General features: G+C 47.7%; 1 protein-coding gene across 1 annotated transcript; it reads left to right on the top strand.

Annotated features, from left to right (window-relative positions):
• Positions 1-3,067: 3,067 nt before the first annotated feature.
• Positions 3,068-8,003, top strand: DOK3 (docking protein 3). Its single transcript, XM_020998859.2, has 5 exons — positions 3,068-3,248; positions 5,182-5,481; positions 5,842-5,941; positions 6,086-6,258; positions 7,066-8,003. Exons 1-5 carry the CDS (start codon positions 3,183-3,185, stop codon positions 7,885-7,887), a joined length of 1,461 nt encoding a protein of 486 aa, XP_020854518.1. The 5' UTR covers positions 3,068-3,182; the 3' UTR covers positions 7,888-8,003.
• Positions 8,004-13,434: the final 5,431 nt, after the last annotated feature.

Genomic DNA, 13,434 nt, shown 5'->3' with positions numbered 1-13,434 from the left:
TCAGTTGCTTTCATTTGCATTTCTTTATTAGTAATGTGGAGCATTTTTTTCATGTGTTTAATTGTTAGCTTGGATTTCTTTTTATGAGAACTGCCCATGAATATATTTTGATTATTTATCAATCAAGAATGGCTCTTAATGTTGTAAATTTGAATCAGTTCCTAATATATCTTAGAAATGAGACCTGTATCAGAGAAACCTATGCAGGGATGTTTTCCCATTTAACTGTTTCTCTTCTAATCTTAGCTGCATTGATTTTGTTTATGAAAAAAACCTTTTTATTTGTAATAATCAAAAGTATCTGTCTTATCTTCTGTGATCCTTTATATCTTTTGTTTGGTCATGAACTCTCCTCCTTTCCAAAAGGTAATTCTTCCTTGCTTTTCTAATTTCTCTAATGTGACCTTTTATATCTATGTCTTGTACCTACTTGGAGCTGATATTGGTATGCAGAGTGAGGTGTTGGCCCAACCTTAATTTCTGCCAGGCTGCTTTCCAGTTTTTCCAGCAGTTTTTGTCCGTGACCTGGGGGTTGGGGTCTTTGAATTTATCGTACACTACATTGTTGTGTTTGTTTGCTTTTGTTATGTTGTGCCCCTAAAGCAGGGGTAGGGAACCTGCAGCCGTGAGGCTACGTGTGGCCCTTTAGGTCCTCAAGTGAGGCCGTTTTACTGAATCCAAACTTCACAGAACAAATCTCCTTAATAAAAGGCTTTGTTCTATAAAACTTGGACTCGGTCAGAAAGCTGAACCCAAGGACCTAGAAGGCCACATGTTCCCCACCCCTAACCTAAACTGTTCCACTAATCAACTTTTATTTTTTAGCTGGTGTCAAATAATGTTGATAATTATAGTTTGAGATCTGTGCTGCTGGGCCTCCCCCCCCCCGTTTTTTTTCACAGTTTCCCTTGAGATTCTTCACCTTTATTGCTTCACATGAATTTTTATTTTTTTCTAGCTCTATAAAGTAATCATTTGGTAGTATAATTGGTATGGCATGAATAATTAAGTAATATTGTTATTTTTTTTTTGGCTCAGCCCACCTATGAGCAATTGATTTTTTTTCCTAATTATTTAGGTTTGTCTTTCTTTCCTTAAAGAGTGTTTTGTAGTTGCATTCATACAGTTCCTGTGTATGTCATGGTAGGTAGGGTCCCAGATGTTTTATACATTATGTAATTATTTTAAGTGAAATTTCTCTTTCTATCTCCTCCTGCTGGGTTTTGTTGGTAGTATACAGAAACACAATGATTTATGTGGGTTTATTTTACATACGGGTACTTTTGCCAGATAAAAAATTAATCTGGAAGAATAAAAGATCTGGAATATCAAGAAAAAATATTTTAAAAATTTTTTAAAAGGTAGTCAGGAAGGAGAAATAGCACTTGTGTCTGGAGTCTTTACTAAATACCGAGTAGGCTACCAGACCAGAATTTGGGAATTTGAAGCTGATAGGGTCCCTAAAAACCATCTCATTCACCCCTCTCATTGATGAGAAAAACTGGGGCGCAGAGAGTGGAAGTGACTTGTCCAAAGACACATAAGAGCTGAGACAGAAGTTAGACACAGGTTCTCTGGCCGCAGATCCAGTGTTCTCTCTCCTGAACTCAGCTGCCTTCCATTTGCTCAGATTTCAGGGACAGACACACCTACATAAGAATGGTCATTCTTTGAACAAATGGGCTCCACACACCTTGCAAGGCCAAGAGAGGATATGTACCAGACAGAGATGATCCCTTATGGAACTCAGTGTTTAATTTCAATGCTACTTTCCATTTCCCTAATGTCAAATAGCCTCAAGAGGCAAGTAATGTATTCTCATTTTACAGAGAAGGAAAACTGAGGTACGGGAGGGCAAAGCATTTGCACAAGGCCACAGGATGAGTAACAGAATCAAGACTCAAAACTAGGGATCTGTAACTTCCCAGGGGGCTTTGATGGAAGAGGAATTCAGAAAAGGGGGAGCTGATGAGGCTGGAATGCTCAAGGAAGGCTTGCTGGAGGAGGTGAAAATTGATCTGGAGATCAAAGGATGGCTAAGATATAAATATAAATAGGGAGGGCATTGGCAGAACGGTGTGACCAAGAGCACAAATGGACAGAGTACCCTAGTGGAAAGAGCCTTGGGTTTGAAGTCCAAAGTCCAGCTTTGCTACTAATGTCATCTTGAGCAAGTAAGTCCCTTTTCTCTGACCCTCATCTTAATCCTCTCTGACATGAAGGAGTTTGCTGGAGCACTGAGGCACAACCTTTTTTTTTTTTTGGTAGTGTGGGGCCAGGGATGCTAGGTTCAGAATCAACTCTAGGTTTGTGGGTTTTTTGTTTTGTTTTGTTTTTACTTTTTCTTTGTTGTGGGAGAGGACTGGTCAGAGAGGGGGACATATCTGAAGATGACTGACAGAAACATGACTTCCTTTTAAGATATCTTTAAAATAAATATGGAAAAAATATTTAAATTGTAGGCAGAGGAGAGGGCAATGTTGAGTAATGGATAGAGTGTTAAACTTAGGAGTCAGTGAACACCTGGATTGAGATCCTGTCTTTACTAGTCATGTGACCTGGAGCAAGTCACTTAACTGCCCTTTGCCTCAGTCTCCTCATCTGTAAAGTGGGGGTAATGCCTGTATTAATGATATATGGTTATTGAGAAACTCAAATGAGGTAATGTATATAAAGTGATTTGCAAATTTTAAAGCCTTATAGAAATGGTGGTTATTGTTAGACAAATCCTCTTTAGCTCTTTGATCTTAGACATAGAGTAGTTGCTTCTGCCGCCTCTTCTTTTCTAACTCGTGGGAGGGAGGATGGGGAGAAGCAGGAAGGGACGAAGATGAAGCCTATGACTCAGCAGAACCCATGTCTCAAAGACAGCTGATAAGGGTCCAGCCTGTGACCTGGAGCTGGGAGGGCAGGGCCCTTGCCCACCTCCAAAGCCCTCCACGAAGGGCAGAAGAACAACTAGGGGCAGGGGTGAAGAACAGCCTTCCTGGCCTACCGCAAGCCACCCCAGATTCTCCCAGAGCTGCCAGGGAGTAGAGGTGGGCCCTGACCCCTCCCCCAGGCCACCCTAGCCTCCTTCCCTCCTGGGGCTGGGGGGGAGGGGAAGTAGCAAGAAGGGGAAGTTGCCCGTCCCCATTTGCTTCAGGGCTGCTGCCTGAGCACTGGGCCCTGGCCCCTCAGCTATGGACACCCAAGAGACACCTCTGAAGGACGGGCTGCTCTACCAGCAACATGTGAAATTTGGCAAGGTGGGGACTGATTGGGATTGGAGAGCATCCCCCTCCCTAATGGGACCAAGAATCTGCTGTCCGCTCTTGTGGATCCAGAGCACTGGGGAGGGTAGGACTGATGGGCTGGTGCTGGGAAAGAGGAAAGGCAGAGCATAGCCCTGCGCCCAGCTCTGGCTGGGGATAGAGTCCGCTGAGCGCGCGCGCGCGCGCGCGCGCGCGCGCTCTGTGTGTGTGTGTGTGTGTGTGTGTGTGTGTGTGTGTGTGTGTGTGTGTGTGTGTGTGTGTGTGTGTGTGTGTGTGTGTGTGTGTGTGTTAGGGAGGTTGAGGGGTTGGGGAGGGTTGCTGCCCCGTGGCCCGACATGGGCCTTGAGTCTGGGGAACCCGAATGCTACAGAACCTGTATCAGGGATTCTAATCCTATCAGGGCCTGGCGTCTGAATTAGGCCAAAGGGAGAAAGGACTTGGGAGTTCATTTTACATTTATAATTTAATTTATGATGTAATGATTCTTTACATTTATTTCCATTTTATTGTTTACAAAGTGCTTGTTCATTCATCTGTTATTTCCTTTGTGCCTCACAACAGTCCCATGAAGCAGGCTGGGTGGGGATTCATGTCCCTTATTTTACAGAAGAGAAAACCAAAGCCCCAGAGGGGAGGTGACTTGCCCAAGGTCACACCAAAACCCAGGTCTCTTGACTGTCAGTCCAGTGCTTTTCCCAATACTCCTGCAACTGTCTTTCTCCCTCTGTCCCCAGTTCCTCTGTCCTTCCATCATCTTTTATCTTACTCTTCTGACTGTGCGATGAAGTCAAAGGACTCAGGCTCACATGCCAGCTCCCCCACTTACTACCTGAGTGACCATGGGTAAATCTCTGAATGTCTTTGGGCCTGGTTTCCTCCCCTGTAAGTTCAGGGGGTTTGGCCCAGTGGCCTCTGATCCTCTGATCTCTGCTTCTCTCCCTCTGTCTCTCACACCATCATCCCTTCCTCCACTCCCCAACACACACATTTCAAGGTTAGGCTGAGTGGTGCCAGAAGTTCTATCTACTTCAACCGCTACAAGATCCCCAGGCCACTTCCTTCCCTGTGACTATTTGCATGTTTCCTTCCCCTGTTCTTCTGGTGACACAGCCTAGGATTTCCCTCCCTGCATAGATGCTGAGAACATGGAGCAGATATATCCCAGGATTGTATATATGTGTGTGTGGCCAGGGAGCCTGGCCAGGGGCTGGGCCTGGGTCCTTGCACTTTCCTACATCTTTTCAATGTTGATCTGAGTTTGGGTTGACTCTCTCCTGGGCTTAAATGGGAAGAGGCTTGTATAACCAAAGCAGGTGGTGAGTGGGATGGATTAGGGCACAATTTTGGGCAATCTTGGGTATAACTGGCCTGGAAACATCTAAGCTGAGCTAGGGAATGGGGGAGGAAGAGAGAATATTATATTTCTGGTGACTGGACCAGGAGAAATGTACTTGCCCCTAAGTGACCAGACATAGGCTGGGTAGCAAGGCCTCAGCTAGGAGCCTAAGCTATGTGCCAGGCTCCCTGTAACTGAAGTGCCTGACATCCTTTGTCAGTGAGCAGCCCCAGGCTCAGGGTCTTGGCAGGGGCTGGGAACCCAAAGCCTCCAGGCCACACGTGGCCCTCTAGGTCCTCAAGTGCAGTCCTTTGACTGAATCCAAACTTCACAGAACAAATCCCCTTAATAAAAGAATTTGTTCTGTTAAGCTTAGACTCAGTCAAAAGGCTGCACCCAAGGACCTAGAAGGCCACATGTGGCCCCGAGGTTGCAGGTTTTCCGCCCCTGGTTGGGCATGAGAGATCCACAGCTGCTACCTTTTGTTCAGGAGTGCTAGCTGGCCCATGGGGGAGCCCAGAAGCCCTTCGGTGGGCAGGTAGGGCCATGAGACAGCAGCTCCAAGATTTCCCCCGTGCCTGCCTCCTGCAGAAATCCTGGAGGAAGGTGTGGGCCTTCCTATATGCTGATGGCCCTTCAGGAGTGGCCCGACTGGAAAGCTGGGACGTAAGAGATGGTGGGGGCGGACCAGCGGGGGACAAACCCACCGGGCGTCGAGGTGATCGGCGAGTGATCCGGCTGGCTGACTGTGTGTCTGTGCTGCCAGCTGATGGTGAGAGCTGTCCTCGGGACACCACTGCCTTCCTGCTCACCACCACAGAACGCAGCCACGTGCTAGCCGCCCAACATCGGCAGACATGGATGGCTCACATCTGTCATCTGGCATTTCCGGTGAGACTGAGCTAGGGGAGTGTGTGTGGGTGTGTGTGGTGAGAATGAACTAGGGGAGTATATGTGTGTGTGTGATGGGGTGAGACTGAGCTAGGGGAGTGTGTGCGTGTGCATGTGTGTGTGGGGGGGTGAGAATGAACTAGGGGAGTATGTGTGTGTGTGTGTGTGTGTGTGTGATGGGGTGAGACTGAGTTAGGGGAGTGTGTGTGTGTGTGTGTGTGTGTGTGTGTGTGTGAGCAAGCTGGTAGTCCTGGTGCTCTACCTGGAGGAGGTGTGGAGGGTCAAGGTAGCCATCAAAAGCTAGTCTCCCTAGGAGCTGTCTCTGACCTCTTCTCCATGTCTCGCCCTTCCCAACTGCAGAGCATGAATGGCATGTCCTCAGGGACTGGGGAATTTGGACCTGCTGAGCTTGGCCTGGTCCCCATGGAGGAAAATTCCATCTATTCATCCTGGCAGGAAAGTAAGCATACTGAGCCCGGGTTCTCTCTACCCCCATCCCCACTGGTGACACCTCAGGCGTGCCTGGCTAAGCACTGCGTGGGAGGGGCTCAGCCGAGGGGCCTGGAAACTTTCTCACTGGTTTCTAATTTCCTCATCTCTGCAGTGGGTGAGTTCTCAGTACTGGTCCAGAAGACCGAGGCAGCCACTCGCTGTCAGCTGAAGGGACCTTACCTCCTGGTGACTGGCCAGGACGCCATCTACCTGAGTGAACCCACCACCCCACAGCCCCTCTACGTCTGGCCCTATCACTTCCTGCGCAAGTTTGGGCATGACAAGGTGCTGAGCCCCTACTCCTTCTGCACTCCCCTCTCCAATAACCTGGGACCCCTGGATATTATTCCCACTCCCCTATGAATTCTCTAGAGTTGGAGTGGGCATGATCGTCAGCCCCTAGTCCCATGTTAGCATAGGATTTATTGCTGGATTACAAGACTGTTTAGTGGTATCCAACCTCTTTGAAAATGAAGATCCCTTTTTAACATCTAAAAATTTAGCAGAATTTGCTACCTCACAGAATAACAGTTGTACTATTACAATTCAATTTTTTGGAGAAAGTACACCTTGCCACTCTTTAGTTAGAGTGTATATGGATTCATAGCTTTCTCCCTCCCACCCACTAACCGCCGGTCTAATCTAGCTGGGTTGCTCTGAGGCCTGGTGATAAGTGAACCCCTGGGATTCGGAGTCAGAGGAAGTAGTTGGGAATCCAGCTTGTACTCCAGACTATCTGGATGGCTTTGGGCAAGTCATGAATTTTCCCTTGACCTCAGTTTTTTCATCTGTAAAATGAAGAGATCAGACTAATTGCTAAAGTCCGTTCTGGTTCTAAATCCTATGATTCCGGACCTCCCAATCTGATGTTCCAACCTCTGTGAATTTAAAGCTGGCACTTTAGGGGCTTTCTAGTCCAACTCCATCTAAATGGGGTCACAAGGAGAGGTGGTCACATCAGAAGCAGGATTTGAACCCAGGTCCTTTGACTGTAATCCAGGTGCTCTTCCTCCCTTCCCCTCCCTTCCCCTCCCCCCAGGTTACATTGTGGTGGGCTTCTTGCCTTTCCCTGACCTGCCTCCCTTCCCACAGGGAGTCTTCTCTTTCGAGGCTGGCCGGCGCTGTGACTCTGGTGAGGGCCTCTTTGCCTTCAGCTGCCCTCGGGCCTCGGAGATCTGTAGGGCTGTGGGGGCAGCTATTGCTCGCCAGAGAGAGCTTCCTGGACCTGCTGCTTCCCGGCCCTGCCCCTTGTCCCGGGCCTCCTCCCTGCCCTCCTTGGAGCCCATGGGAGAGTTGCAGGAGGCCCCTCTTGGGCTAGAGGCCTGGGGAGGCCAACCATCTAATGGAAAGGCCCAGGCAGTCTCCGAGGCAGGTCCCCAGAGCCTGCCCCCCTGCCTGGGGACTTTGCTGCCAGATGGGCCTCCCTCGGCCTGCCCTTCGGGCTCTGCTCTCTACGCCTCCGTCTCTAAGTGGTCCAGTGGCCCTCTGCGCACCACGGCTCCCGATCCAGCCTCAGCTCCAGCTCTGGCGCCCATCCCAGTGGCCGAGCACCTGTATGAGAACCTGTGCCCCCTGGAGGATGGCTGCAGCACCGAGCTGAGGGGGGAGGGCCTGCTGCAGGCGTCCCAAGGTGGCCACAAGGACTACCACATCTACGACAACAGTGAGTGTCTGAGCTGGCCCGGCTCCCAGGCCACCATGGATAGCACCCTGGAGGCCCAGTACCGCAGGCTGCTCGAGTTGGACCTGAATGAGGAAGGCGAAGGCACGGAGGAGACTGAGGACAACGGGCCCGGGCGCCTCGTGGGCCACTCGGGCTTCAAGGCCAAGCTCGTGACCCTGCTGAGCCGGGAGCGGAAGAAGGGCCCAGCTCAGAGGAACCAGGGACTGGGACCAGCGGACGGACAAGCCTGAGAAAGCACCCTGTACCTGGGCTGGGACTCAGCCTCCCAGCTCTGCGCAGCATCCCTTCCCCCTCAAATCATGTACAGTGTACAGAAGTTTCTTAATAAAGGCCCTTTAGCCCCCACCTTAGGCTACTGCCCCGGTGTTGCCCCAGAGGGTCCCCTCCATTAATGCCACTCCTTGGCTTCTTGTTCTGGTCACCCCCCCCCAACATCTCCCTGGGGCACGGGCAGAAGCTGTACTGAAAGGCCTCAGGGGTCTGAATGCAGGGGAGAATCTCGCTTGTGTTGCTCCAGGTGGGGCCTGCTGAGGAGGAGCAGGTGGCTAGTTGAGGTCTGATAGGATTCAGAGCTAGAAGAGCTGGAGATATCACCCAGTCTGATCTCATTTTACAGATGCTCCCAAACCTCACTAGGCAGTGGGTCCTGATGATGCTGTTAGTGCAAAGAGCTGAAGTTATGGAAGGGCTGTTTTGAGGAGGAGGGTGGGAAGGGGGGCTGGGAGCCTAGGATAGTAGGAAGGACAGAAGTGCAGTCAGGAGACCTGGATTTCATTCATTATTCTGACATTTAATTTTGGACTAAGACATATGACCCCCTTGTAGGCCTCCCTGTAGTAAGTGTAGATTGTACCCCTCAATTCGCCTATCCACCCCAACTTTGAGCACAGAGGGAGGAATAGGTGTTCCCATAAGACAGGGTTATAGTAGGAAGAGGAAGTTGCTTCTTAAAGGAAGACAGGCTGGACATTCAGCCCAGGGTTTATGTTTCACTGTTTTCTGTGCCTGGTTTATAGTGAAAACTTAATAAATGCTTGTTGACTGACTGACTGAGGTCACTCCCGGCCATGCCTTGAAAACTGTTGTGTTGTAGGGCCAGCAGAGGGCGCTGCTTCATGCATGTTGGGCCTTAGAGCAGCCCAGTCCCTAGCACCAGTCTGGGTCAGCTGCCCAGATGGAGCCTGGCAGACAACAGCCTGGGCACGAGCCTGGCAGAGAGCAGGTGGGCAGACTGCCTGAAGTCTTTACAGTTGGTTGAATTGAATTGAATTACCTGGCACTGCTTTCCTTCAGTCCAGTGACCCCCTTCCATTCACCCTCACCCCACATTCCCAGCTGTTCCAGTCTGCCTGCAGACTTCAAGTGACTGGCTCTAGAGAGGGGAGGTTAACCCCTTTTACACACATACCCATTCTCCTGGTCTCTGTACAGATACCCCCTACTCCTTCCCATCAGTTTACTGGAGACAGAGAGGTTACTTTTGTCAGCCATTTGGGGTCCATTTGAGGAAAGTAAAGAAGGCTTCAAATGGGGCTGGGATTTGAGCTCCTTCTTTCCTGGGGCTATTTCTTTCTTTTTTTCTTTTTTAATTAATTCATTTCTAGTTTTCAACATTCACTTCCTTAAGATTTTGAGTTCTAAATTTTCTCCCTCTCCCTCCCCTTCCTCCTCCCCAAGATGGCATGCAGTCTGATATAGGATCTACATATACATTCATATTAAACATATTTTCACATTAGTCGAGTTGTAAAGAAGCATTAGAACCAATGGGAGGAACCGTGAGAAAGAAGAAATTTTTTAAAAAGAGAGAAAGAGAGAGCAAATAGTATGCTTTGATCTGTATTCAGACTCCATAGTTCTTTCTTTGCATGTGGACAGCATTTTCCATCCTGAGTCTTTTGGAGTTGTCTTAGATCCTTGCATTGCTGAGAAAAGCTAAGTCTATCAGTTAGTCATTGCACAATGTTGCTGTTACTGAGTACAGTGTTCTCCTCGTTCTGCTTACTTCCTTCAGCATTAGTTCATGTAAGTCTTTCCAGGTTTTTCTGAAATCTGCCTGGGGCTGTTTCTTTACAGGGGGTGACAGGGATGGGATGGGATGGAAACTGCTTATCTAAACTCATATATAACCTGGGTTTTTTTATTAATTTTTTTTTCAATTAATAAAAATCTGTTCTCTCGCTCTTCTTCCCCCTTCCCCATTGAAGAAGAAAGAAAAACAAAACCTTTGTGACAGTCTTGCATAGTCAAGCAAAACAATTTCTCCTATTAGCCAAGTCTACTATATGTAGTATATACATATACACATACATCCTTCTGTGCTGAGTCCTGAACCTCTCTGTTAAGACGTGAGCAGCATCATGAGGCCTCTAGAGTCATGTGGTTGAGCAGATTCTTGAGTCTTTCAAAGTTCCTAGAAAACCTGTTTTCAAGGCTAGAGACAGTGAAGGAACAGAACTAATTTATACTTTACGAAGGATGTGTTTGAATGAATGAATGAATGAATGAATGAATGAATGAATGAATGAATGAATGGGATGGGAATAGCCAATAGCGGCAGTCTTGGAACCTAAAAATACCAGCTTTGCTTCTAAGTTGCTGTGTGTTCTGGGATAAATTACTTCCCTTCTCTGGGCTTCAGTTTCCTTAGGAAACTGAATTATATTAGATGATCTAAGGGCCCTTCCAATTCCTGGGTTCTTATATAGTTGAAACTAGGAGAGGGATATTTATATTCCAAAAAACTCTTGATTAAGTCCTATTCTCTCTTCTCAGTTCTAATATTACTCCTGAGGTCCAGTTATCCACAGCCTGCTGGACATGTCTGTCCAAGATGGCACTTATTACCTTTCCTCCTAAACTGCCGCTTCCCCAGGCTTCCCTATTTTATCTAGGATACCACCAGAGTTATCCTTGACTCTTCTTCCTTCCCTCTCCTGGACCAGTTGCCAAATCTGAACGATTCTACCTTTACAGCGTACCTTGAATCTGTCTCCTTTTCACTCACTGGGTCCTAGTTCAGGATTTGCCTGATCATTCTTGCCAGGTCACTTTAATTGGTCCATCAAGGGGTGGGGAACCTGTGGCCTGGTCTTATCCTCTAGTTTCTCCACAGCTGTTAAAATCCCTTCCTAAGGCACAAGTTTGACCCTGCCACAACCCCACTGCTCCCAAGCCTTTTGCTTCAGGGATCAAATTAATATTCCTCCGATGGGCCTTCCACAATCTGGCTCCAGTCTACCTTTCCTGACTCATTACTCCATTTTGCTGTTTCTTCAAGTTGCAGTCAAAACAGCCTACTAACTTCCTGGAAATCATTCTCCCTCTCTTAGCTTTGCACAGGCTGTGGCCCATGTCTAGAGCACACTCCTTCACTTTTTAGGATTCTAAACTTCCTTCAGAGCTCAAATCAGGTAGGCCTCCCCTCACTAATGCTCCCTCTCTCATCAAAGTACTTTGTATATGTTGTATACTCCTGATGAAACAGAAACCCCTTGAAGACAATGACTTTTTAATTTTTGTCTTTGTACCATAAGTACCTTATAAACTGAGTAGTTAGTTAAGTGAATGAATGAGAAGGAGGGAAGAGGGGTGAAGTTCTGGTTAGGGCACATCAGACCCTAGAGCCCCCATCGACTGTTAAAAGGGGTATACAGGCCTAGAGGTCCCTTAGATAGGCCCTTTCTGGTTAGCCTGAAAAACTGTGCCTCTCTCTTCAGATTATAAACTGTTCAGTCTTTTAGTCTTAGACTTTTGTCCATGGAGTTTTCTTGGCAAAGATACTGGAGTGGTTTGCCATTTCCTAGATTATAGGATAATTTAATTCGACAGGGATTTATTTAGTGCCTGTGACATTTATTTATAGAAGGCAGGCCTCTATGTTAGGCAATGGGGACATAAAGATAAAAATTCATGGGCTTGTAAATTTAGAGCTGGTAGGGACTTTAGAGGTCACCTTGTCCATAACCAACCACACTTTCCAGATGAAGAATGTGAGCCTGAGAGTAGTGAAGTGATTTCACCCAAGGTATCACAGCAGGCAAATGGTCAGAGCCAGAATTCGAACTCAGGTTTCTGACTCAGGATCTAGAATGCTTTTACATTACAACATACTGCCAGAATTCTTGCCTTCAGGAAATTTGTAGTCTGCTGAGGAGTGGTATGTGTTTTGTTGTTGTTCAGTTGTATCTGACCCTCCATGACCCCATTTGGGATTTTCTTAGCATAGATACTGGAGTGGTTTGCCATTTCCTTCTCCAGCTGATTTTATAGATGAACTGAGGCAAACAGGGTTACGTGACTTGCCCCGGGTCACATAGCAAGTATCTGAGGCCAGATTTGAATTCAGGTCTTCCTGACTCTAGGCCAGGCACTCTATCTACCATGCCACCTAGCTTCCTCTAGTACACAGATAAATGTAATCCAAGATGGAATATGCTAGGGGCAAAGAAAAAGGTCAAAACGCTGTAGGAAAATCTGAGAGTGTCCACTCTCTGTTGGGAGGAACAGAAAATGCTTTGGGGAGGAGACTGACCTTAAGCTGAGCCCGGATGGAACTAATACACAGATGCATTCTAGGCATGGGAGACTGCCAAGTGCACGGGCCGAAGATGAGAGATGGGATTGTTGCTTGTGAGGAACAGAGAGAAGGCCGTCACCATTTTTGTACTTTGAAAGTCTTTCTGTTTTCTCTATGTTGCTAATACAGTACCTTTTGAAAAGCTCTACCTTTAGGGCAGCAAGGTTGCTCAGCAGATAGAGCTGTGGACTCTGGAGTCAGAAGGACCTGAATTCATCCAGCCTCAGACACTTGACACTTATTAGTGTGACCCTGGGCAAATCATTTAATCCTGATTGCCTCACCAAAAAGCAAAAAGAAAAAGAAAGAAGAAAAAAAAAGCTCTACCTTTGTTTTAGTTGTATTCTTGCAACCTGGTACATACATGCTAAGGCTAGGAGAATCTGCGGGTATCAGGAATCCCCAGAGGTCAGACAGGGGCTGGGGGCATTTCGAAAGACAGAAGGGCCTGCCCTACTCCACCCTTACCCCAGCAGCCCTGTAGGTATAGGCCCCTTGGGAAGAGTAAAAAAAAACAACAAACAAAAAACTCTGAGAAGGGGGTAGGACCAGGGTCTGCCTGAAGATGCTGATCTCCGAGCTGGAAGGGATCTCAGAGGGTATCTGGGCTAACGCATAGAAACTCCTCACAACATCCCCGTCTCCCTGCTTCTGACTGAAGACCTCCAGTGATGGGGGAAGTTCATTGTTTTCCTGCCTGGGTTATTCTGGTGGCTAGATCCCCACCCCTGCAACTGCCCTGCCTTGCCCTGCCTTGCCCTGCCTTGAATGAGCTTGGAGAAGTCCACAGAACCTCTAAGATTCCAGTCCCACTTTTTTTTTTTGCCTAGGAGGGGAGGGTTCAGAAGGAGATATAACCCATAACCCATGCTCCACTCTCCATTCCTAGACTTCTATCTTCTCCCCATCTCTGTGTCTTCACTTAAAACCGTCCACACTCCCACCCCCACACATCTGTTGAAATAAACTTCTTTCAAGGTCCGACTCAGGTGTCACCTCTTCCATGAAGGCTTCCTTCCCTGATGCCTTATTCCCTCATCAGGTAAAACTGATCTCTCTATCTCTCCCTTTTCACATTTCTACTTAGCAAGATGCCTGGATCTCTCTTTCAAACTTATCTCCATCTCCCTTGGATATTAGTTATCAGTGGGACACTAGGTGAAGATGTTCTGGTAGAAGCTAGCCGTGGTTCTGATCT

This window comes from Phascolarctos cinereus, unplaced genomic scaffold, assembly GCF_003287225.1.
Source record: "Phascolarctos cinereus isolate Bilbo 61053 unplaced genomic scaffold, phaCin_HiC Scaffold_2;HRSCAF=192, whole genome shotgun sequence".
NCBI classification, from domain to species: domain Eukaryota; kingdom Metazoa; phylum Chordata; class Mammalia; order Diprotodontia; family Phascolarctidae; genus Phascolarctos; species Phascolarctos cinereus.
This window is presented reverse-complemented; position numbering and strand designations above follow the sequence as displayed.

Bases quoted from the DNA above. Each gene is read 5' to 3' on its own strand.
- DOK3 (XM_020998859.2), top strand. From the start codon at position 3,183: ATGGACACCCAAGAGACACCTCTGAAGGACGGGCTGCTCTACCAGCAA. The intron at 3,249-5,181 runs GTGGGGACTGAT...TGCCTCCTGCAG, and splicing joins AACATGTGAAATTTGGCAAG to AAATCCTGGAGGAAGGTGTG. The intron at 6,259-7,065 runs GTGCTGAGCCCC...CCCTTCCCACAG, and splicing joins GCAAGTTTGGGCATGACAAG to GGAGTCTTCTCTTTCGAGGC.